Source organism: Varroa jacobsoni, unplaced genomic scaffold (genome assembly GCF_002532875.2).
Source record: "Varroa jacobsoni isolate VJ856 unplaced genomic scaffold, vjacob_1.0 scaffold_330, whole genome shotgun sequence".
Classification (NCBI taxonomy): domain Eukaryota; kingdom Metazoa; phylum Arthropoda; class Arachnida; order Mesostigmata; family Varroidae; genus Varroa; species Varroa jacobsoni.
Window position 1 is genome coordinate 486618 of NW_019213232.1, and position 26788 is coordinate 513405.

Below are 26788 nucleotides of genomic sequence, written 5' to 3' on the forward strand. Positions count from 1 at the left end.
TAAGTTTTCTCAACACGGAACTTTTATTTCTAATCATTTCGAATCTTTATAAAAATGTTTCGCTAATATTTTACGCTCTACTTTTTTTCGGCCTTCTCTTTGATCTGGAAGGCTCGTAGAACTACGGGCGCCTTGAAGTCATGGTGGCAGTTGTTGTAGCCCATACCTGAAATAGAATGGTCGTAGGTAGTGACACGGCTATATTACTCACGTGGAAACCTATGGAATCCAGTCACAACGCTACTAAGCAACTCAATCCGAACTGCAGTACAACATACCTCATAACTACGGGTTACGTTGGTGTCTAAGCAATATTTGATCATTACCATAAGTTTGCAAGGGTTTTGGGCCCAGTAATTTTGTTAGCGTTGTTTACTTTACCTAAACAAATTAGCATACTATGCGCAAAGACTAAATAAGTAGCCTGATGTGTTATCTAAACTACATGAGATTGCAATTACAACTAACTTGGTTGCAGTTTTTCAGTTTTTTTCACGTTCAAAGTTAAAACTTTAAAACCAAATCTAACAAGTTTAAACGAAATGTACACAACAGTATAATTGTACGTTTAAGTGTAGGTTAATGTCCACTAAAAACACGGCTATTTTTAAACAGTTCCCAATCACGTGACAATGCATGTGACAAGCCAACCATATATATGACGGCATTACTATAAAGGTTATTCGTATAAACTCACCAAAACCCGCTCCGGTGCCGAAGATCGCGGGCCACGCTCGACGTCTAAACAGAATAAAAGAAGCTACTGCACCCAGACCGAGGCCGGCGCCCATTTTGACAATGGTATCTGTAATGCAGCGATCCCATTTTTCCCCTATTGCGTCCTCTGATGCGACCATGTTGTATTCGGCTCGCGCTGAACGGTCTTAATTCTTAAATAAATAGAGCGGCCAAATTATATTTTTATATATTTGTAAAGAACAAATGTCAAAAATTACGATATATATCTTCTCCTTTACGGCCTATATACCTTTTTCATATATATATTCAATAATGTTTTGAAATTAATTAGAAACTTAATGAATGCGAATAGTTTTGCACCATTTAATAAAAGCAATAATTGTCATTTATTTATGCAAATGCCGATCACGAATTATGCGGCTATTCAAATAATTACGTTCACGTAAATGAGTAAAACGACCGTTTTCATCATAACAGATTCACAGAACGTTTATTAGTTACTAGAATACATCAAAATTTAAACGAACGATCCCATAGACTCTGACCATGCTCTATTAATGAGCAAAATCAAAAACGAATATTTGGCATAAATTCGTCACTAACGCTGGTGTTATGTAAGTACAACAGGAGGGATGCACATCGCATTAATTCTAAACTTAAAAAAACGTTGTCTCGAGGAGAGCTTTGCGTATTGAATTATTCAAGTATTATATCTCACTAATGAATGTCAAAAACAGCTATCCAGCCAAGAAAACCATCCGAATATTCGATTAAAAATGGAATCAAGTAATTATTTTTTGATGATTTATGGACAAACTTATGGTTTCCCCATCAACTGTATGGCTCGTCATAAAGCACAACGTGCAGCGATGTCTAGAATCGAGGCCCTTCGGAGTCCTTGTTGTTTCACTCTGTTAAAAAAAACTCGAAATATTCATTCAGTCAATATAATTGGAACAAAACTGTATTCTGGGCAATTGTGCATTGAACTCTCTAATTGAATCAACACATTTATGCATTTAACATACGATGGGTAACGTTTTATCACCTGAATATGAGCAGATTTGTCTTTGGAACATTCTGCCACTACTCAAGTCACCATAGAAAGCCTGAATGCTGATGTCTTCGAAGAAAGCAATCTGATCTCGTTTAAACAACTTCGTGATGAGCCCACTATTTAGCTTTATTTTCTCCATATAGGTATTACCAATTCAAGTTGATGAGCAGAGTCTCAATACGGCACGATTTGCGCGAAAGAAGATAGTCGTTTCACACAATCTCTCCCAGATTTTTTATGCTGCAACTTAGAGAAGGGTCACCGGACGAAATCAACGGAACTGCTGATGTTCCATTCACAGAGCTCGGAAAAGCATGTTTACATTTTAAATACCAATGAAGCAATAATTATAATCGATTTTCCACAATAGGTGCATTTACCAATTTATGATGTGAAGCATTTTAATAAGCTATCTCATTCTAGCATACGCGTTACTTATACAAAGGGGAAGAAAAAAGGAAAAACTGCCCATGTTTAAATAAACTCGCCACAGTTCGCGGGATATTTTAAACAGTCGTAGATACAATAACAATGTTTGTGTGATAATGCAGTGATAGCGTGTAGTTGCATACTAAACGCAGCAATATAAAAGGCGTTTACATCTAAATTTTTTAGCGGCCGGCAATCTCGCTAAAAAATTCCAACACTTCACTGGATTTTATAGACGTAAATGTAATTTCGCAATCACTTATATAAGCTAATTATTTGTAACCGTTTAGTTTATTACTTTAACTGGCCAAAAGTTAAAAAAAATACAGGAGCTTAAAACGGTCCAAAAGTCTAAACTGAGGTGCAAAAAGACTTTTGGTTGGAACTTATCCGAATCGCCCAGTTGGCATTTGAGGTTCTCTGAATGAAATGACTGTTATCTTCTGCATAAAAAATTGATTCTGATTAACTTTCGAGTGTTTTTAGGTTAGCATAGAGATTTTTCTCGGATTTTACAAAAGTACATGAAAACTGCTATTGTCATGGACTTTCGATTTCAGACGAAAATGGAAGTTTGTAATTTCAAGAAGAGGTACTTCCGTGTGAAATGCATGTCCGTTACGAGTAACAGCTCGCAACGATTTGAATGTTGTACCTTATATATATATATATATATATATTAGTGACATTTTCCGGGGAAAAAGACTAATGCTAGAAATTGAACCCAATTTGTTCTGCCTTTATTTACCTTTATGCCTGTTTAACATATTATTTGCTCATCTAATCACTCTTCTTATCCGCAAGGTCAAGGCCCACGTAAATACAAATCTGACGAATACAATGGCTGCATTTACTAACAAGGAATATCATTTCGATATTCTCAACATGACTTTATGTCAATTTGACTGTGTCAATTTCATATTTTAAAAAAACCGAATCGTTTTCGGTTGGTGCAACACGCCATAGGCATAGGGCTGAACGTTCAACCAACGTTCTTTGTTATCTTAGTTAGCTATTTGTATGATTATACTGTTAATCATGACCGTCGCTATAGTATAAACGTCTTAAAATCTCAGTGCCGATACCGTTAATGAAGAGACCTTTTGGTTTTTGTTATTCTCGTGTCTAGACATAAGAAGTTACAATAGAATTATAAATGTGATATCGTTCATAATAACCTTTAATTTCACGAAGTACTTTCACGAAGATAAAAATTATAAACAAAATTTTTTCTTGTGTAAGTTCAACCAATCAAAATTAACTTAATTGAAAATTTGATCTGTGAGTCAAGTTAGTACGAAGTCAATATATAGGATTAAAACATTATAAAAAAAATGCATTATATTGTTATTATAAATAAATACATAGTATCAGAACATTGTTTAAGAGTATATAACGTAAACAAAAATCAGAAACGTTTTGAACCAGTATACGAAAAATACAGTATTTAAATATTGAGGCAGTTTATTGTGCTTCGTTTGTAAGTTCAGAGACGATGCTTAGTTTTACGAAGTGTATTCTTTAATTCACTTATTCTCGCATCTTTTGATGCAAATATCTGCTAACTAAAAATGTAAAGTTCATTTAATATATTCTCGATAAGAAATCGCCTAAAACATATTTGCTTTTTTTTTCTAAATTATTCGTCGACGGTGTCTTCTATCAACTTGTCTCTTTGCAGACCTTCAATATTAGCAATTTTTTCTCAAGGTCATCGAAGCATTGCCATCCCCAATGCCAACTGTTCCTTAAAGACAAATAGTATGAAGAATTTTATGACCGAAATGTCATGTTCGCCAACCAAGCGCAGCTCTAACTTAAATTATCACAGGCCTCATCCTTATTTGGTCAAACTGAGTCTCCCTAATGTAATATCTTGAGCTCTATTGCTTTACCACCGCCATCATGGCGGACAACCAACAAAATATTTGCTAGTGTAGCCTATTGAGGCGCGCGGACGAATGCATCACGGTGCCATTTTGATACTACTATTTTACTCATATCGTCTGCTAATGCGCGGCTTCCTCCACCATCTCCGCCGCCGCTCAGCAGCCACCTCTCATTCCTGTTTGCTTGATCACCGGTGTTTTGTTCCGGGTAGCCTATTACTTGCTATAGCTAAAGCACTGTGACACGGCGCTCGTGCTGCCACCGCCATAAGTAACGACCGTTTTGGCTTGCTGAACCGGCTGCTCTGTTGTCCTGTGGCACTTCGGGTACGGGCTGACAATTCTTAGTACGCTTACAGCGATAGCAGCCGCTTACATCGTCAACTAGTCGATTGGCAGGCTGGCTTAGGCCACCTCTGCTGCGTGTCTCGGCGAATAAGTGCGAGTGGCGACTTTCTGTCGCCTGGTAAACTGGTCGTTGACTGGGACTGTGTGCATTGTGTGTGGCTTGGGTTGTTACCAACGCCGGCTGCCGCAATTCCCCAGTGTCGCCGTGCTGGTGCAGCAGCTACGCAAGTGTTAAGAGGTCTCGAGTCCTCGTCCGTTCACCGCCATTCAATATTTTCTCGTTGATAAGTGCTGCTGCCATTATTGTTTCTGAGATTGGTGCTGCCACAGCCACTGAGCGAGGGTAAGCCAGGAGGACCCCTCTGCTTGTGCCGTTGTCTTAGCAACCTATATCCGCCTACTTGAAACTGCTACGCTCTTACGACTACAATTCGTCGCCAAGGGTTGGCAAGCACAAGTAACTGCTTCCTGTCAACGTAAACCTACCACACACTTACAGCCACCGGGTGTTGATAATTAACAATTGTTAAAGCCAACTGCGGACGGGCGCACTACTATACTAACTGGCTGTTTGCCTAATTGATACGTACTTCAGCAGTAACATGAACAGTCTGACGATTTTACTGTGCCGGAGCGGAAAAGAAATCAACATTATTAGCGTTGGTAATATTATGAAATTATAGGGACGAAAAGTCAATAAAAATTGTGACCCAAAAGGAAAATAAAAAAAATAAAAAGGAAGTGTAGATACGTTCAGCCATAATTAATCCCAGCAGCAACGACGACAACAGTTCGATGAAGCGATGCGCCATCCCTTATTGTGCTACATTTCGTATCTCCTTATTGACAATTATCTACAAAATAAATTCGTAAACGTGCTTCTTGTGTTAAGTGGTGATACTCATCAAAATTTTCATCATTAACTCAATTCGTGGTTTTTGTCGTTGTTAATATCGTTTCTCTGGCAACAGCGATAATATAGTAAAGATAAATAACGGGCAGCACCGAACTCACTAAGTTCAGCGTTCGTCGACTCTGAACTGTTTCGAAGCGGAAGAAGGTGAGAGAGCGATTTAAGTGCGTTTAACCTGTTGAAATCGCTGCTTTCACAAAAATCGTATAGAGGACAATAGTAACGAAAACAGCCAGAGACAAGTAGAACAAACATAAACTGCATTAAGGGCTGAAAACGGGAGAGTTACGGAACAGAACGTGTTGGACAGGTTTGATGGGAAAAAGTGCAAAGTGGAATTGCAGGAATTGAATTTCGAAATACGTATGTATTCCGCATCAATTATCCATCATTAGTATTCGTGGTTAGTGATAGTTGCGCAGGGACGTGCAAAGCGGAACGTTGTTCAGGCATTCTGTAACGTTAGTTAATAGGGTATACACTAGCTGATATAGGAGTAGATGACCGCAACGTCTCGTGATTCTGGCCACGTAGATCAACTGGAAAGAACCTGGTTCTCTGGCTGGTATGGATCTTGTGGTAGTAACATATTTGCCTAAGCTGTTGATCTTATTACTGTTGTGGCTGTTTTTCTTGGCGTCGTCTGTGTGTTATCTGCATGTACGTGCTTGTATTATACGAATCATTGAAATAAGGTTTCCCGCAAGGGCTTTACGGATAGGGAAGGGATACAGAAGAAGCCATAGAATAAACAACAATAACAACACTGATAATCAAACGATGGTGCTAATAAAAAGAAAACATTGGTAAAATCGTATTCTTTTTCGTTCGCTTACGAGTTAGTCAATTTACTCGATATAACATAGATAAACAGAACTAAGCTCTTGAATATCGCCTGCGTCGACTCTACGTGGACGAGGCGGCGACCTAAGATGAATTTCCTACAGTTCGTAATGTAGTTATTGTTATTCATTCTTATGTACAGTAGGTTTGGCTCTCACGTAAGTGAAACGGCTTCATTTTTTCTAATTGACTCGATGGTTCGGGTGATACTAATAGAATTGACGAAAATGCGAGTTTGATTTTTGGAAAGTGAAGTCACACCATGTCGAGGTCGAAGATGATTGATTTGACTAGTTGCTTTTTAATCATGTTTTGAATTGTATGAGGAAATTAGTGTCTCAACTTAAACACACTGAGCTATTTAGTACATTGTAATCACGTTGGGTTATCTGTTAATTTATGATGTCGTGAATTGCTATATATAAAAGCGTTTTTCTCTTTTTTGGTCATGTAACCGGTAATATAATCATATTTATTGCCTGTCGTGACCAATACTCATATATGCGCTTCTTAGTTCTAAAGGTTTTTCACTCGAATTGCACCTTTATGGTCCGGCTCGGCCGCAAAGATTCTCTAGAAGCTCATTCAGACCTTCTGTCATGACGCACTGCAAGAGATTATATGTAACCTTCAACGATGTACACTGCTTTATCTATATGCAAGAAGTCTACATAGAAGAGGAAGAAATATATCTGTCATATTTTACTTGACTCGGACACCATTGTTCATGGCTATTAGAAAGTGAAGTGGTGCTAATCAGAAGTGCGGAAGGCATTTAGCACTTGTTTGAATGTAAAAGTTGACTTCACTACATTTTATTAGTGCTTAATCGATCATCTAGTCTGAAGATAGCTCTGCAATGAACCCAGTCTACGAAATCTCTTATTTAGCGCTTCATTCAGAAACCATTTATAGCAGTGGGCATATGTTAACGTGTTAGCTCTTTTTTGTACTTGCTCCACGGTGTTTGTTCCAAGCTGTAAACGAAGTTCAACAAAGCAAGTTCTTTGAATTCACTGAATTAGTTGACTCAATGGGCTGAACGATTGGAATTGGTTAAAACATGTGTTGAGACATAACGGTATCGTGAAAAATAGTTCGCAATATAAAAAAAACATCTCAGAGTTATTTTTGATAGACCACCATAGACAAAATATTTTGATTGAACTATTTTTTGGGAGATGCTTGTTTGCTTGCCAATATTGGATTTATCCGTGATGGTATTTTATATAATATTTTATTTAGTAATAACCAAATTCAGATTGAAGGATGCAATGCAATAAAACCTACTATTGACACTTGTTGCAAATTATGCATGTAAATATATAGGGTGTTGCTTTTAAACTAGGGTAAACTTTGGCGGGCTGTATGTTATGACGGGCATGCGGCCATCAGCAACTCCTGATACTAGGCGAAAACCAGTTCTTTCTAGGACAAAATAACGAACTCATCAACTATGCGCTGTTGTCGGAGCAAATATCAGCAAAAATCTAGTTTTTTTCTTTCTCAATAAGCGAAACGCTATAATAACCAAACGCTTCTTTTTGTCCGAAACGGACATTATTGCCGGTTTTCATGCAGTTTCTGAAAAAAGTCCAAAAATATTTTCATGAGTAAAACCGGCAATTTTTAAAAAAGAAAAAGAAATTTTTAATGTATTTCAAGGGCTTAAAGGAGGCTAAAAATACCATTGATACACCTAGGTTTTTGATATGATAATAAAGGGTATGTCTTGACATATCAAAAGCACACTAGGTTGTCCAGATAAGCTCCAACGGTCTTTTTTTTTTAAAGACTTTACACCTTTTCGCACATTTCTGTACTTTTTGACCATTATAAGCCTCTGTATTTTTTGAATGCAGGACTTGTTATAATATCCAAACTTAATTCCGTTGAAATTTTTTGTACATAGCATATTTGATCGATACTTCGACGAGTTTATGCCTACTGTTATCGTTTAATGCCAGGTTACTATTGAAAAGTTATTTGTGAATGGAATAACAGCATATTATATATGACATCGACGATAACCAAATAATGGTTTAGGTTTCACGTTGAAGCCGTAATCATCATGGCCGTTAGCACATGCAAAACATTTAAAGCATCTGTTTTTGTTCACGTACAGTTTTACACTAATCATTAAATTCTCAATATATACATAACACCTTGTGTATTTGAGCATATTTTATAGGGGTACAGCTGAATAAATTGAATTACTATTAAATGTGTGGGTGTGTACTGGCGCATATCAAATGTTCCTTTTCTACAATTAAGGGATGACAGTGTCACATAGATAAGCATACGAGTAAACAGTATCATGCGTAGCTTTTAATTACTATTGGGGTATAATACGGGAGAATTCCGTTTCTTTGTTGTCACTACTATATTATTAATGTTATCATTGGGCGGCAGTTGAGTATTTTGTTTGACACCCAAAATCATACTCTCCGATTTTTTCTACAGCTTGATTGGCTGTTTGTAGATCATCACTTGTAGGTGCTTTCATAATTTAGAACTAATATTTACTGCTTTAGCCGCTGCTTCTTTACATCCTTTTTGATATACTTTAGTTGAAGTTGTTGTTCGTAAATGTTATGTGAAATAAAATACAAAGCGTATTCACGCAGTTACATATAAAATTTAAAAAAATGCCACCAATATAAGGTGGCCTTATCGGCAGTTTCATCTGACGCAGGTGCTGTTTAAATTATGCTTAACCGCAATTGCAGAAAACAAATTGCTCTTACTTGAAATGATAAATAAGTTACGTTGAAGATAGCAACTTTACCTTAACTGGTTAACGACCTATTGTTTTTGCTAGAGAGAGAAAGATTCGTTACTGCTATTTGGCATACTGTCGCAACTAAGCCCGAACATATAAAATACACGTAGAAAGTTGCAGTGAATTAACCTCGGGTCAATTTTTTATAAGTAAGAAACGACTACCCTTTGAATTTATTGGTTGAAGTTCAATATTTGAAGGGTTTTCTGATTTAATCTGCAACTATGCCAAAATAGAATTAATCGCTTTCCACAATAGTCAGTCTGCTCTGTCCAACCATTCTTAACCATTAAATTCTCCTTCTCTTTTCTGCTTTCAGTGTTTTTTGTGTGAAGCCTCCAGGTAGGACTGTTCATTGGTTAGGTGTTGGATCGACGTGGATTTTACAGTGGACGCCTGGATTCTTCATCACTGCCGGTGGGTGTGCGACGAGACGTCGAATCAGTCGGTGAGCAGGTGTTCATAGGCGTGTCCCGTGTACCGACGGCGCCGATCCATCACAGGCGAGCGCCATGTCGGTACACTACAAGTTCAAGTCGTCGAAAGAATTCGACACGGTAACGTTTGATGGACTTCATATCTCTATTGGAGAGCTGAAGAAAAATATCATTCAGCAAAAGAAGATTGGCAAGAACGCCGATTATGAGCTGCAGATTACCAACGCTCAAACGAAAGAAGTCTACGACAGTGATGACACCCTGGTTGCTAAAAACACCTCAGTGCTCGTCTCCCGCATACCCATCGTGGGCGCCAACAAAAAGAACTGGTGCGTACAATTGTTGCAATAGGGCAAAAGCACAAGCTAATTATGGTTACAAGTTAATGTGTTATTTCAGCGGTCTCACATATACTTAAGTCGAAGGTAAAAAATTTAAAAACAAGCGTACAACATTAAATACGTTCTGGAGGAACTGACAATTAATGCTTCATCAATTATTGTGTGGCTGTCACGAAGCTCTAATTGCACTCATCTATTGTTCACGCTGCATCTACAACGATGTGGATGTCGATAATTTTGTATAAATCGTACAGCTCTGTTACATTACTGTACGCTGAAGATGCCAAACATTGCATAATTACCACCCTTCGCGGCAGATTTTTAATGTGTCTTCCATTCTTGTTATCAGGCGCCGCGAGACGTCGGACACGGATGCGCTTCTGGAAGCTGAGGTGGCCGCTAGCAGCGTATGTATTGCGAACGAGGAAGGGGACCTTCTAGGAGACAACGGCTGGGGCTCAAAGAGGGGCCCCACAATGACAGGATGACTATGATGACGCCAACGCTGTCAGGATGCACGATGCACCTGACAACCAACTGGCACACGAACTTTGTGGCAACGAACCTTCTCTTAACACTCCTCTGTCGCTCGGCAAAAGCACTTGCAACCTCTAAACCGTTGCGATCGGTGCTCGAGTTCAGTTGATTGATTCATCCATTGACTCATTGAGAAAACAATAATTGCAATAATAGCATTTACAAAACGTATCATTGCGAGATATATTTTTGTATGTCGTTTATTACTTTCACTGGGTTGGCTATTGTGTTTGGATGGGTGAAAGAACACAAGCATACAGGCGACATAATACGATTAAAAAAGTAATGTTGATATAGCCACATTGACCTAGTAGAACACAATTTTTGACGAGTAGTAGAGGTCATAGCACATGCGCGGAGTTGATATTGTTTTTAAAAAAAGGGGGTGACTATATCATAAACTATAACTAATGTTAGGCCAAAATATGACTACAGCTTTCAGGGGCACACCTTTGAACTAGTTCTGGTTGAAGTCACAGAAATGAATACAGATGCATAAGGTGGCCCAGGGAGAGTTCACATTACTGGCGAACGTACCTTAAGAAGTGCTTTCGGGATTGCAGTGCCAGAAGTAATAATGTTTAATAGTTTTTAGGCCAGAAAGCAACTATGCCATTACCTTGACTTCTGTCGGTAGTAATAGTAACAATATTACGGGTGTATTTTTTTCAGTATTTCAATCTGCGTTTTAGTAATTTCAGACATTGAAAATGCACTGCGTCTGAACTGTTATAGAATTTCACGTATCGAATTTGTGCACGTTGCTGCCAAGCTACTATTAGTATGAGCAAGTATCATAGAATATGAGCTCTCTGGCAGGCTATCTATAACTTAATGGAAATTTAACAGCGTTGGAGTCACTACCCTTTTGTGTATTTATCGTTGTGACGTCAACTCTAAAACTGAGATGAACAGATGCATAAGGTAAAATCATTTGAAGTAACAAGATCCCGGTAGAAACATGACATGACTTTAGTCGATATGACATATGATATATAAATACATAGATATATATTATATATACATATATATATATTACAATGAAATACATAATATAGAATGACTAAATACACTAGTAATAATTATAGAGAGAACGGCACTACCATCATATATACATATATAAGCGCAGTTGTGGCCCTGTACACCAGAATATAATGTATACAGATATTTAAGTTATAATAACGTGAAGTTACTCTTTCATTTCATCTGCTATATCTTCGCACTGTCGCTCTTTTTTTTACTATTTTTTTACATTGTAAATTAGAACAAAAAACATGTAGAAAAACTGTTTTGACCATGACAGTTTTTTCAGCCGTTGTTGAATACAGTCTAGCTAGCAAACTATCTAAAGAAATAACTGTAACCTGTTGATTAATTTATGTATACAAAGGACTAGAATGGGCTGTTTACTTTGTTGTCAAGGAGGCAAGATTAACATATCGTATGAGATTCGGTATATCAAGAAATTGAATCGCAACGAAGGTCATCTCTATAAATAACGCATTGCAATTGCCTCATTCCTGACGTTTGTGAACGTCTATATAGATGTTAAACGTTATCAAGCCGAATTTAAATATCTAAATTATCAGCCTGATTTAATTCCTGGCCGATACAAATAGTATGAGGCTGATCTGAATTTGCTTGATATATTTCACCGGTCAGAATTAGTGGGATGCTCATTGTTCTACATATTAAAGTGAGTAAGGGTGACTTAACTTAGAGTTCAGTTGTTCAAGGTGTCAATGAGACACAAAATGAGGTGAATAGATTCAAGAGAAAAAAACACTTGAAAGACTTCGTCAGAGCAAGCAGATGGGTGAAATGGGAATTCACAAGTTGTAGAGTGGACCCCCGACGTCCCTGGTCATCATCAGACCAGAGCGGGCAGTTTGCGCGCAAAATAATAGTGAATGCGCAGAAGCCAGACAACAAAAGTGGTACCGTTGACTGAACGGAGACTGTCAACACATCATATACCTTAATGAGATCTTGAATTTTGGAAAAATAAACACTTTCACTGATCGATTTAAAAATTCTAAAAACCTGAGTTTTGTGTATGTCCTCGCCGCAGTATCACAAACGAAGAAAAAATCTTACTTAATTATTGTCGCTCAAGTCAACCAGCAGCAGAAGCAAACAGTAGCAAAACCGTCAGATGTTGGTTGTTTATCGCTACTTTTACGTTTCATTGGAAACAGAAAATAGAATAGGGATCGCCTAGGATAGGCGTCCTGGTATTTGTATTGCGCAAAATTGAATGGATGGAGATTTCGACACGTACAAGTAGAATAATGCTATAGCCGATACAGCTTATCTAACATGCCGATGGTTGATTTCAGCGAAAACACTCTGTGAGGATTGATGCATTATTATTAATTTCGACAAATGTATCAGTTTTTTATGTTACATTTAATCCTAGACGATTTTTTGTCTGCGTAAATAGCCTGCTGGTCTGCTTATTAAAAATCTGATCAAAACAGACGGCACTGTTAGTTTTTGCGCGTAGTCAGTTGTTTTTTGATGAATCTTCCACTGTGTGATGAGAATTTTTTTCATAGATTATCATTCTCAGAGTGACTTTAGCTGTGGTCGTCTTTACTGTTTGATTCGTTTTCGTGCTCTAATTACTGTGTCGCAATACTGCCGGCGGTGTGCTTGTGTGGATGCGTATATGAAACTAAAAGCGTGTGTGCTCTCTTGAAAAAAAAATTGAAACATTGCGGAGAAGGGAAGGGGTACAGTGGACGTATAATAAGCTCAATTTTTCTCTAATTTTTATCGGGGATCCGGGCCGACTAAGTATGATTTTTTTCTCGTTCGTTGTTTATAGGCTGATTCACGCGGCGGCGCCGCCGATAATTACAAGGTTTGTTCCGTTCGATTTTTCAGTGATTAATTCTTGGTTAATTGGCTAGCTTCTCGTTCTATCCCATTTTTTGTGTGATGTGTTTGAGTTTGTCCAAATGCCGGTTTTAGCGATCTTTGTTAGTTTGTTGATTTCAACTTTTTCTTTTCTTGTAACTTTATAGATCTGTTTATATTATATTTATTTTTACTCCCAGGATGGCGCTTCCTTTCACAATTAACTTATTACCACTCAAGCTATTTGTGTCACCTGTGAGTTTATTTATCGAGGTTTTACGATAATTATCTAATCGTTCTCGTAAGTCCACTGCCTTTTCTATGCGTTACCATGAGATTTATCCTTGAGAAACTGCTGAAGTCGTCATCATTTGGAACGATTTGAGCTTCATTAGAGGAATAAACTACTTTTAATAGATATGTTATTTCCAGTTGTTTAGGCCTCAAATTAAGTGTTGCCTTTACAGTAAGTGAGATGTACTGTGTATTTTATTGTGTATTTCGAAGAGGAGCAAATGATAAAAGAATCGTTGTTCCCAGCCGAGCAGTAATTGTATGGACCGTCGACAGTAATGTTAGATAATATATTCAGAACTTTGATTTCCCATTGATGTTGGGTGATCAAAAACAACTGCTTTTTTGTTATTTTTGATCGCCTATAATAAAATAGGTTGTTAAGTTAATTAATTATGCGTCCAGTTGTTTAAATACTTGAGTACTTTAGTCAGTCATAAATATACTAACATGTTCCGACTAACAACGTTTCATCAACACAGCAACCACTAGGAACTAAATAATGTGTTCGTAATGTGTGCCTGTATTTTTTTGGCTACGACCATGTATTGATGCTATAGGTTATCGATCTCGCCGCGTCGTCAACTTCCGAAGAAGACAAAATTAAGGCGGTTATATCACAGTCTTCAAGTGAATACGACTCATCACGTTTTGTGAAACGACCATACTTCGGACTACCGCCAGCTACTTACGTATGTCAAAAGTGTCAAAAACCAGGACATTGGATACAGAAGTGCCCCAATGCGGTTAGTATTGGTTAGATAAATCTGTAAATTTTCTTACAAGAGTCTGACTGTGAATGGATCTGTATACACCCTCATAAGTAGATAGCTTTCCAACATTTAAGTTAGTGGAGGCGATCCTAAACCTATCGATTTCATTTACTATCGGGAACTTCTAACATACAAGCGATCTGTGTATACGATGTCAAAGAGCTAAAAGTTCTATATGAACTGCATCCCTACCCACTGCTTCGTTAATATTTCTTAAGCAGGGTATGAAATCAAACATCAAGGTCGAATTAGTTTTTCTAATCCAAAATAATTAAATGCTTATTTCAGCCGGTTGACAAAGGCAACCCTCGCGTGGAAGTAAAACGAAGTACGGGCATTCCCCGAAGTTTCATGGTCACCGTTGATGATCCTACACATAAAGGCGTCATGTTGTCTAGCAATGGAGAACTTGTCATACCACTCTTGGATGCGTAAGTTCGCCTAGTGTTAGATATCAGCAATTTTCTTCAGGCCCTTGGGTTAAGTCTACTCCTCTTTAATTATTTTTTATATGTGTATTTCAGTCAAGCATACCAGGAACGAAAGATAGAGAAGCCACCGTTTGTTCCTGATCTTGAAGACAAGCCATCAGGTATCGAGGACAAACCAGCTATCCCTGAGGAACTGCAGTGTTCGATATGCCAGGACTTGCTCTGCGACGCGGTGCTTATTCCGTGCTGCGGCAGTTGTTTCTGCGATGAGTGTGTTCGCCAAGCGCTTCTCGATTCCGACCATCACGAATGTCCCGTCTGTCACGAGTTAGATCAGACGCCCGATAAGCTTATACCCAACCGGTTTTTGCGTAACAAGGTTCGACCATATTTAGTATTCGATACAGTTGATCCATATCTCCCTTTATACTAAATACTGTCGTTTGTAAGGTTAACTTTATATTTGCAGCTATTGTGTAGGATTCTTGGTACTGAGAGCTTATTAGTAAAACTCGTTGCTTGAATCAGAAAATATTATCTGCACTATACTGCATATACTGCGTTATATTGTCATATAAATAGGTGGCGCGACTCAAAGGTGACGTCCAGAAGCGTAAGGATCCCCAGATAAGTCTACCAGGGGCTAGCACTAGCAGCAGCAGCGGCAACAACAATAGTACGGGACAGCCAATAAGCAAGATGAATGAGCCAGCGGAAGAGGCTCAATCTGTTGTGAAGCAGCCTCTCCTACCGCATCCGGATTTGAAAGAAGAAACAAGTCGCCCGGAGCCTCGACATGATCGACGAGGAGATGAAAATCTCTCTGGACGAGGGTCGGTCTCTACAGAGATTAGAAGACCTCCACTTTTGAGTACCCCTGGGTAGGTGATAATATATATATCCCGGATATATATTATCTACTAAATATATATATAAATACTGGATCTTCAAATGACACCCCTTGTACTTCACACCTTATTTTGGCCTAATTTTTTCCCAATTTCTTGAAGTACCAATTCATTGTACTTGAGCCTGGCTCACAACGCCACTTGCTTTACTAGATATTCGAAATTATATAAAAATCTCTATATAGAGACAAATTTCCGCATTAGAAAAAGTTAGGCCTAATGTATCAAGCATCAATAAAAATGCTAACTTTTTAATGTAAATCTGCTTAAACAATTTTTGTGAAGCAATAGGCTAAGTAGGACAGATTGACCATTTTCAGGGGACTGCGGCGTGATGGTCCAGGCGACGGATCCGAAAATAAAGAAAACGGTCCAGGCGATGATAGAGACATTCGAGATCGTGAATATCGGGAGTCCCGTGAAAGGGATCGAGCAGGCGAGTTTCGCGACAGGGATAAAATAATGGGAGTACCTTCCGTTGATGGTCGTGGAGACGGTGCAAGTGTAGCCGGAAGTGGATACCGTGAAAGGGATGACCGATGGCAGCAAGCCCGCTGGCAGAGATCAGGATCCCGAGAACCGCCAAGAGAGTATGATAATCGAATGTATGATAATCGGGATAACGCACGCCGACGCTTCGTAAGTATTATGACGGCGTCGTAAATTATCAGCGCTTTAGACTTCTTCTTATGGGCGTATTTTTCAAAAAAAAACAGACGTCTCGTTTTGCTTACATTTTTTGGTTTTGCCTGGCAAATAGAGAAAACCGTAGATTGAATGTGTTTAGTTGAACCGAGTATCCTGCTTTAGAGATTGGCAATATTTTTGTTGATTGGTAAACATTTTTTTTAGTGTAAGTGTAGGACACAATCACAGGTGGAGAGGATGATGGAAAATATTAATGTGAGTTGGCTAGCACTACTTTGTGTTTTTTTTTGATTACCGGAGTAGTCATATTCTTAATTATTTTAAGATATCACAGGTTCATGCGATGTCTCTAGAATTAACAAAATAGCTTTGAGTGCTTTCAAGTGATCTAAATATTATTATAATAGTGCTCACAATTTCTATGATTTTTGAAGAGTAAACTGGATGAAACAGATAAGAGAATGGGGAAAAAATAATGCAGATAAACTGATCGACAATGTGGCTATAGAGTTTGTTTTGTGTCCGGACGTTGCATCAATTTGGCCATTGCAAAAGGCATTTTTAGAAGTCTCCTGCTTTCGTTCTCACTGGGATGTAGCCTCGTCAGATTGTGAATTTTTCTGCGTCAGTTCCTATTTTAACGAAGGAAAGCATTCGCTATACTTTGTCTTGTTTTCCCAGCGGCTTCGGCGCCGGCCCACAGCTCCGTTTATCAATCACTATAACTGGAATACGTGTATCGTACTGAACCAGGAGATTAATTTTTTGCTCATTTACTTCGAAAGAACTTCGTAAAAAAGTTTGGTTTGTCGATTTAAAAATGCTGTATTGATGTATCTGTCGACAATATAGCAAAGGTATAATTATCTGTACAATTATCAGCGAATTCGTATGTAATCATTGCCGGCTGTGTCAGTACTATTGCTGGTATCGCATGCTCTCGAGTAGGAATGTGAGGACATTGCTTACTGTCTTAGGAGTAATAGCTATTGCACATAAGATACCTGTAAATGTGTGAGGAACAGTTTGTCTTGCGCAAAGGAGTAATAGGACGATTCCTCGGCAGGATTGGTCGCCTCCTAGATTTCGAGGAGGACGTGGATATCGAGACTTCTCGCCCCGGAGAGGCGCACCCCCTCGACACGCTGAGCAAGGGCCGCCCGATCATGCAGGCGACCAACAGGTCCCGCCAGCCCCGGGCACCGGGGGTTCTTCCGGCGCCGATGGATCAAACGGCGGTGGAGGTGGCGGCGGTGGAGCCGGAGCTTCTTTTCATCCACTCAACCCCCCACCGATGCCCTTTCCCCCGCCCGGATTTAGTCTTCCTCCGCCAGGATTCCCTCCTGGACCTCCACCACCTCCCGGACCACCGCCGCCTCCAGGAACTTCTTCCGCTTCAGCCAATAATCAACCACCCCCGCCAGGTATGTGCGATCAGATTTATCTGCTCGCTGGTGTTAATCATAAATAGGCTTTGGAATTTGACATAAGATTAATTTAGTTCAAATGATTTATTTTGGAAATAGTTTATGGTTGTTTGGTTTGTTTAATTAAAGAGTCATGGTTAACCATTTGCTTGCTGCGCATTATAGGTTTGGGACCACCCCCTCTAATGCCACCTGGTCTGCTCCCGCCTTTCCCACCGCTGGGCATGCTGCCTATTCCTGGAGCGCCCTTGGCCGCCATGGGAGTCCCAGCTAATCAACCGGAACGTGAAGCTCTTGAAGAATTTGAACGTAAGCTAAGCGAGATGCGTAGCGGGCGCAGACGGCGGTCCCCTTCTCCCCTTGGCGCCAGAGACCATCCGGGTCATCCAGGACATCATCTCCATCGACGGCGAAGGTACCAAGCTATTCCGTATACTGAGACAGTTACGCATTGATCAATCTTCGTAATGAGTTGGCGCTTGAGTGATATGCCGTCTGTAAAAATAGAATTATTTGTTAGCGAGTAGATTTCCTCGTTATTATTAGTTGTGGTACCATTAAAATTTCATTTTACATGCAGGATGCAACATTCCTTAAAAGCAATGATTTTGTGTACTATAAAACAAATAACAACAAAAGTTAAGCATACCGCGGTCTTGTGGTGACCTTTTGTCTGGTGCAATATAGGATGAATAATTCACGTTCGATGTTTAAATTATGATTAGGTTTTCTCGTAGCCGTAGTCGATCGTTTTCACCTAGAGGCGGATCACTGCGAGGCCGACGTAGCCGTTCGACTTCACGCGGCAGACTACGTTCACCTATACGGTCGCCACTTAGAGGTCGACGATCTGCGAGTCGCTCGCCTCCATACGGTGTCGGAGGGCGCTACCGATCAGGGTCGAGGGAGCGCTACTCAAGACCGCTGTCCCGCTCTCCTGAGTATCATACGCATCCGCTCCAACTCGGCTCCAGAAGGTATGCGGCTCTATAGATACGTTTAAATCTATAGGTAGAGAACAGAAAAACGCGGGCTGCCGTAAAACATTTGCTTCTAATTTTTCCATGTAACTTAATTCTTTTATAAAACGTACTGATTGAAGATTGCCAATGGTTTAACGTGCAAACTAACTGTTGTTCTTTCAAGCCAATTATTAGACATGATCAGTATAGATCCCACGATAAATGAAATTCTATTTGTTGAAACTCTAATTTTTGTTCCAAGAGTGAACTGAATGGGTGTACAATGGTTGCGTGTTCGTTCATTGTTTAGCATGCTACGGGGGCGCAACGTATCGATTTTCGAGCATTCCACTGCTTAATGGTGGTGGTGGTGATTAGGCCATCTGCGGACGCTACAATGCTGCTAAGCTTTTATGTTGCTCATTACTGTTGTTATTAGGAAAAAAATATCGAAGCTGCTGACGCCAGTGGCAAACATAACAAAAAGCTACAGCCTGCGCGGAATCATGCAAAAGTCCATGACTCCCGAACCGCACATATTCGGAAGTTATCTCAGGTTGTAAGTTCTCAATTTGAAAAACAACGAGTTCCAGAGTTCTTCCCCAGCGTGTGTATGTGTGGGACACAGAGCCACACTAATGGCTGATGCACCAGTGTTGCTGCTTTTTGTTAATCACCAGTGGTGCAGACACTTCTTTGTGTCAGTGAGTGACTGAGTGACAATAAACATGCGTGAGCGATTGTGCTGAAGTAGTATTTACGAGGTGTTTAATGCTTCACAGGTTCACGCCCGCGCGGTCGCCAAGGCGGAGGTCTCCCCTCGATAGGGAGTTCGACTCGCCTGCCTCGTTGAGGTTAGCTAAATGCACGCTTCTTGCTTTTTGCTTGATGCACGGAGAACGCTTTTGCATGCAAAGAGTTAATGAAAGCTCGCATTATGCGGGTTGTATAATTTTGACATCTACGTAGCCCTGTAAGCCTGAACGATTGTGCTTGTGAGTGGACGTATTTGTCCGTAGAAACGAAAGAGACTCCAATATCTGTTAACAAAAAAGTGCTTTTCTTCAATTACGACGCATAATTGCGGTTTACCTCGAGTGTGCATGTGGAAAAAGTAAGTTTTGGATAGATATAAGTATGCTAGTTTCATATCAGTAAGTATCTAATGCTATGCATCTCTGTGGGCATGGGAAATGAGCAGATACCGCGATCGGTCCTTAGAGAGATCCGTAAGTCCTCGCGGAGGAGGCAGAAGACGATCGCGAACCCCACGTTCGCCCCTCGAGAGGGAAAGAAACGATCGGCCAGTAGATAGAAATGATCGAGACGCTGGTAGAGGCCCTCGACCGAGACTACAGCCGCAGCAGCCCCCGAGGTCAAGATCGCCTTTATCTCCACCACGTCTTGATGATAAAAAGTCATCCAAAGGTACAAGTTGTGTTTGATTCATACGATTGATCACATATTTAGTCGAAAAATGTGATATGCCCTTCTTTTTATAGGATAAGATCTAGTGATGCTGTATGCTGAAGATTAGAATAACTACAGGCTAATATCTAAAGATCGACCTGTAGCTAAATTAAGTTGTTCTCCTTTACCCTGTTGTTCTCTAGGCAAATCTTCCCCAACGGAAGCGGTCATTGAAAAGAAAAAGAAGAAGAAGAAGAAGCTTGACGATGATGAACGAAGTGATAGAAGTCATGGAAATAAAGAGTCGTCTAGCCGGGCCGACAAGACTGACCGAAGCAGTAGCAGTAGCAGTAGCAAGAAAAAGAAAAAGAAGCGAAAGAATAGCAAGGACGTTCAAGAGGCGGACACGACTCAACCTGAAAAGGACGAGGACCGCGATGATGACAGGGAGAGAGAGGATCGACATCGTGAAGACCGTGAGGGGAGCGTGCCGGTCGTGGCGAAGATCGAGGATGTAATCATTGAGGAAACTGGTGGGCGACCTGGGGAAGGAAATGAGCACGATGACGGCCCGTCATCACAGGTAAGAATCACATCTGTGAACCGATCACAGATGAAAATGAATAACTTGACAGGTGTAACGGAATTATGAAAGCTTTCTGTATCCCATAAATGCACTGCATAAGATTTTTTGAAGCTTGATTGGTATTTGAATTATTTAGATTCCTTCATGAGAATTTGGTTGTTGCGCTGAACAGCTTTTTGCTAGTGCAAATGATTGAATAACAAGATTACGTTAAGTGGCGATCTATTAACGTTTTTTTTGTATCCACTTTATTTTTATTGTCTTAGGCTGGTGACCTGCGTCCGAGTAGAAGTCCTGATGGTGAATCGCGTAGTACAAGTCAGACTAAAGAAAAATCCCCTCATGGGCGTACTCCCCGAAGTATTCGTAGCATACGAAGTGGTCGTAGCGGTCGAAGCCGAAGTCCTGCGCCAGAGCATGACCAAGATACCCGGATGTCAGCCTTCTCTCCAGTTCGCGGCAAGTCACCTGAACAGCCGGTTGTGGCCAAGTCCAAGTGGGAACGGTCGAGTTCCAGCGAACGTGAGGCCAGTCCTGTGGCGGCGACTTATTCCAAAGCGGAATCGATCAAGCCGAAAATTACCTCGGAAGTTATCCACAAAGCGGAGGTGGCTCTTATTTCAAAGCCGCCGCGCATCCAGCCGCCACCCAGCACTACTCAACTCTCAAGCAAGGTTATTTCACTCAAATCGATTAAAAGTCGCCTCGGTGAGCAGCTTAAGGACCCGAAAGATGCCATTCAGCGTGGCGCTGATGGTCGTGGTCACAGCCACGGCCACGGTAAAGACGATCGCAAGGAGCCCGCTAGCGAGATCCAAATTACGATCCAGAACGACAAACCGAAACGAAAGCCAATTCTTGCACCGTCTCCATCGCCTGTACGAGAGACTCTTAAGTCTGAACGGGTTGTGAAGAAGAAAGGCGCAGCAGACAAGGAAGACACGGGACCTGCGGAAGCGGTCGGTGGCAGGAGGCAAGACACCGGGGAAACCAAAACAAGCGCCTCTGCAGGCGCAGCTGGCCGGCGTGAGAGGGACGACCGAAGACGCGACGACCGCAAACGACGAAGTCCTGAGAATCGAAACCGGCGAAGTCGGTCGCGCGAAAGGGAACTCACTCGCGTCGAACGCGAGCGCGTCGACAGGGAGCGCGAACTGCAAAGGGAACGCGAACGCGAACGAGAGATTCAACGGGAACGTGAGTTAATGCGCGAACGTGATCGTGAATTCCAACGGGAAAGGGAACGTGAAAGAGAACGCGAAAGGCGCGAGCGAAGCAGGTCGAGGGAGCGACGCGAGCGTGAGAGAGCCCGACTTCGCGAACGAGAGGAACAGCTTCGTGAAGAACGCAGAAAAAGAGAGGAACTCGAGCGCGAACTTGAGCGGCAAAGGAGGTGAGTCAGGAGTGAGGTACGCAGGAATGAGAAGGAGAAGGAGGAAAACGAAAGGCAAGAAGAACAAGGAATGGAAGGATTATAAACCTCCTAGAGTAAATATACCGAAGTACGTAATAGTTAAAATAGATGAAGGTGGTGCGGTTAATGTGGAACTGCGTATTATAAACTGTTGCTTTCGACTTCTGGATCTCATTAAAAAGCGAGCAAGTTTTGTTTATGATTAACAGTGCCACTAACAGAAAACTGGTTTTATTGACTGTGGTAGACTTGACGCCGAAATTGAACGTGAACGTCGTAAACGTGAACAAATAGAGCGTGAGCTTCGTAGACGAAAGGAGGAGACCCGTGGGCCGAAAGAAAGTAGAAAAGACGATCGCGACAGCAAGAATCGCAAACGAGGCCGAAGTGAATCGGAGGATGAGGAAAGGTCGAAGGATACCGACAAGAAAAAGGCTCGCACACCTTCCCAAGCCTCGGACGCAGAGTCTGACAAAAAGCAGGGGCAAGGGTCCAGGACAGACCGTAGGCGAGAGCCGACCCCTCCTGGTAGGTGTGCGCGCTTACTCGTATAAACTTTATTTCTGTAAAGTGACTCTGTGCAGGCCGCGAACCACTATTCAACTGTCGCTATATTAATCTAAGCGTGCATTGGTGTATCACTGCAAACATCAAACGTCCTGTTCTAACAAAAATGGTTGACTCAGCGACCTTTTAATGAACCCAATCCAACAATTATTAAAGTACATTTAAAATAATTGAGCTGAACTGTTTGATACAGGAACCACAGCTGAAGATAACGCATCATCTTCGGCTAAAGTAGACGAGACTCAGTCCCGATTTGCTGCAGGAGGCGATCTTGATCTGGCGTTCGAGCCCGACTATGATCTGGAGTTGGAACCAACGACCGGTGATCGTAAATCGCCTGACAGGACTAAGTCCCGTGAGAGTAAGGACGAGAAGAAAGAGCCTTTATCCTCTGCCAGTTCGAAAAAGAGAGATTCGGATAGGGATCGAGAAGACAGAGAAAGTTCACAGTCGAGTTCGAGTTCATCGGAAGAAGATTCCGAAGAGGAAGAGCGCCGTCGACGGAAGCATCGCAAGCATAAGAAACACAAGCACAAGAAAGCTAAGAAGAGTAAAAAGCCGAAATAATTATCTTTACCGTATACTTTATGTATGATTGCATTTATGCGTGTCTGTGTGTTGACTTGATTCATCAGGCGGTCGGGTCAGGTCAGGTAAGCTTGAAAAAAGAAAAACATCAGACGGAACGTGGCTGCGACAAGAGGCAACCTACACTAAAATAATAATAATAGTAATAATAATATTAATAATAATAATAATAATAATACATCTCCGTATGTTTATAGCGCGAAGAATTCGCTTGGCGCGCTGTCCGCTCTTGCTCACAAGTCCGAGCTCTTAAATTTTGGCACGGCACGTCGAAGAATCCCGGCGTAGCGAGTGACTGGGGTGAAAGGAAAGAAGAACATGTGAGGACGTAAAGTGAAGCAAACGCACCAGTAATTGTGCATTTGAGTCACATATAGAAGGTCAACGAATGAAGATAATGCAGGCGAACTCCAAGCGAGCTAGAATTGCTGTCGGAAGCTTATAATAATGCACAATTATAAAAGAGAACTCACAGCAACTCTATACCAGAAGATATCGATGTAGCAACAGCAGCAGCCGAAAGAACGGAAACGATATTGTACATATAAATATAATGTGGATTGTTTTTTTATATAGTGATCAAGTTCACATTCATAGATGTCTTGATTGAATATCAAATACTGAAATAAGAATGGTTATTATTTGCGTAGTACTGCAAAACATCTTTGGGTCTTGTATGAACCATAAAACTTATTTCGCGTTTACTTGGTAATATGGATGGGTGACCGAACTAAAGTGTTTAATTAAAATAAAAAATACAATAGAAGTTATAAATACAATAACTAATGCTGCAAGTTAATAAAGAGGAAGATGATCATTATTAAATTCGAAAAATAAATACCTGAAATGTCCAAAAGGCTGTATTTTCATTAATAATGATTGCAGATAGTAACAATGATTTGGTTTTTATCTATTACAAAACGTACAGAATTACACGAGACTAGAAGCATGAATATTAAAACTCCTGTCGTCTTTACGATCCGTACATTTATCGAATGTTTATATGAAAGTAGTGCTTTTAGTTTATCCATATTTAGAAAAATGTTAGTGCTTACCCGTGCATGTTTTCTGTTGTGCGTGCTCCAACCGTGAGTAGAAAGCAACAAGCAATAACAATAGTCAATGAAAAAGTCGGCTTATCACGCGCAAATTTTTTCTACTGTAACCATAATTTCTCGATTCATTATTCGTGTCCGTGAACCATGTTCGCATATTTGAACTACGCTGGTCTATCGTTGGGATGCCTCAGATGTCATATCCTTGTTTGTTTACTGATCAGTATCTTCATCTGGCATGCGGGATACTGAAGTTTGATCCCTTTTTATTCATAGGGAAAAAGAAATCATGATTATGAATATTTGGCTTTCGGATCTCTAAAGTAGCCTCCCGTAATCAACGCAAAGGACCTACCATCTACTATAGAGTAAATTAAAGGTCAATATCTACAGGCAACAAAAGCATTCGTAATTTGATCGATCAATTTGACCGATAGACGCCAGTTATAAGGGCAGGTTAGCAATGCCATTATGATCAGTTTATTCTCTCTTTAGAGTGGATAGCGGAATTGTCAAATGAAAGAATTTTTCATCACCAATTTAATGAGAATCTTAAACAGCTGGTATGACTTCATGTGGCTTTTGTCCTTAGATCATCCCGAAACTCAAAAATGCGTTTCGGCTGCCGAAAAAAATTCTGTTTGCATTTATTTCAAATTGCTAGTTGTTCTTGAGTTTAATGAATGCTAAGACTAATAATGAAAATGCAATAAAAACTTATTAGTTGCAGAAAAGCAGTGCACGCGTGTTAAGCTGAACAAAAAATAGTATGCAAAGAAGTAAAGTAACTAGAGCGGAAGTTTTAGTGCCAATTTCTTCGGCAGCTCCGCGGCGATAGCATTTGGCACAGAAACTTGACAGTATCCCCCCTTTCTTAGAAAGGCTGGGGGGTATTGTAATTTTTCATGTTATCCATTGGGCGAAAAGTGGCTTGAAAATAGCCTCTTGATGACCTGCTCTACCATTATTTCTTGCAGCAACGTTGGCCGAGTCTTACTGATCTTACCCATGACGATTTTTTACGGTCTCTTCTACGTAGCCCTCTTCGTTTTCGCGTGATTCTCTCCATTTTCTTCCAAGTTCTCTAAGTACTAAGTACTGAGTTTTTCCTTCTGCCTGAAGTGGTACTTATGATTATGGGAACCATCTTTTTATTCGCTTTTTATATTTCGCTTTTGCGTTATTCCAGGTATTTTTCCGAGCCACGGTGTTTGCCGCTCATCACTGCTTCGCAGGTCGCCAGCTGTATTCCAATTGGACCTTAATCAGTTGTGTCACCAAACCTTTGGTTGAACCTGGTTTCCTATGCAGAAGCCTCACAGTCTCCAGAAATTGCTCTTGTCCTGAGGGCATCTGCATTGATTCCATCGAAGTGCAGCTGGTATCTGTGCTCCTATTGCATGTGACCTTCCTCTATACCCCACGATTATATGTTTTGTTTACTGTGTCGTCGCCCTCGAATGTAAGCTCCACAGCGCGGCCTGACCAAATAACAGTGCCTTAAGTGATATCGGCAAGTGTGCGGACTCGACGCAGACAAACATTCAGTAGAATTAACTGTATGACTGATAGTAGACCAAAAAAGCAAAAAATAAGGATCCGAAACGGCTAAAAAATTAAAAAGTGCGAACAAATGGTTTTTTTTTTCTCCAAGACAGCCGCTAATTTCTGTATCAAAAAATAAAATTTATTGGAAGTGGCATAAAATTCAGAGCTTAAGAAATCTAATCCTTACTGAAGATCTTCAGGCTTCCATTATAGAAATCTTAATTGGATCCTAAGTTTTCTGTAAGTTTGTGCAACTCCTACTACAGACTGGAATAGCTGCTCTTTACCTATATTACAAAACGGATGCACCGTTTTTCGCTACGGTAAGCTTGTACCTTTGTTGCAGAAGAGACACCAAGAATAGCAGATCAACGGATACCCACTGTGACAAGTAAACCGACAAAGTTGTTTGGGTCTTAAACGACCCATAAGTAGAGAACCAGCCCATTTGTCGCGTACGTAGGAGGAACTGCCGCTGGAAAAGTAATGGCCCACTCGCCTAGCTACCTTTCATCTCTTGACGCCTCAAGGTCGTCCCAACGTTTTCCCGTTTTGTCACAGTCGAGTTGAGATCTTTGGCCGCCAGTATTTTCGCATGCCGATCTTCGCATGGTCTTTCTCTGGATCTTAAAAGGAACGTTCACATCCATATTCGGTAGGATGTGACAGTCAAACTAGGTCTAGTGCAATTCTGGAGAACTACATGGCCTTTTTCATCACTCAAACAGTTTTGACCTTGCTTGCGAATCTGCCAGTTCTTGTGCGGCGTTCAGTTTGACCCTAGCTCTTGTATTTATAAACTGGCTTTATCTCGGACATGTCTTTTAATAAGTTGATTAACCTGTACTACCCTAAATTTTATGAGCCTATGAGTCCGTTCGGTATGTTCGTAAAGTAATAATCATAACGTGCAAACCGACAACCGCTGACTAAACCGACTACTTCATGTTGACAGCAACTCTAATTAACCCGAGGCCTGCTTCTGGTATGACCAAATATAGAAAAACAGATGCTCACATTTCTGAGAAACACTGCTAAAG

At 40.6% G+C, this 26788-nt stretch overlaps 2 protein-coding genes across 3 annotated transcripts; one reads left to right on the forward strand and one right to left on the reverse strand.

Moving 5' to 3' along the window:
• On the reverse strand, positions 1-2067 carry LOC111259429 (MICOS complex subunit Mic10). Of its 2 annotated transcripts, none has more exons than XM_022831437.2 (3): positions 1907-2067; positions 698-890; positions 1-166 (listed from the first exon to the last, which is right to left on the reverse strand). In XM_022831437.2, exons 2-3 carry the CDS (start codon positions 855-857, stop codon positions 78-80), a joined length of 249 nt encoding a protein of 82 aa, XP_022687172.1. In that variant the 5' UTR covers positions 858-890; positions 1907-2067; the 3' UTR covers positions 1-77. The 2 variants fall into 2 exon arrangements, with proteins under 2 accessions (XP_022687172.1, XP_022687173.1); XM_022831438.2 differs by lacking the exon at positions 1907-2067 and adding an exon at positions 1748-1893.
• An 826-nt stretch (positions 2068-2893) lies between these two features.
• LOC111259423 (uncharacterized) lies at positions 2894-24001 on the forward strand. Its single transcript, XM_022831425.2, has 18 exons — positions 2894-5698; positions 9280-9726; positions 10088-10220; positions 13106-13141; positions 13992-14177; positions 14493-14635; positions 14729-15014; positions 15218-15516; positions 15864-16182; positions 17258-17615; positions 17784-18033; positions 18344-18595; positions 19363-19434; positions 19782-20008; positions 20194-20573; positions 20843-21969; positions 22238-22518; positions 22751-24001. Exons 2-18 carry the CDS (start codon positions 9473-9475, stop codon positions 23122-23124), a joined length of 4977 nt encoding a protein of 1658 aa, XP_022687160.1. The 5' UTR covers positions 2894-5698; positions 9280-9472; the 3' UTR covers positions 23125-24001.
• Positions 24002-26788: the final 2787 nt, after the last annotated feature.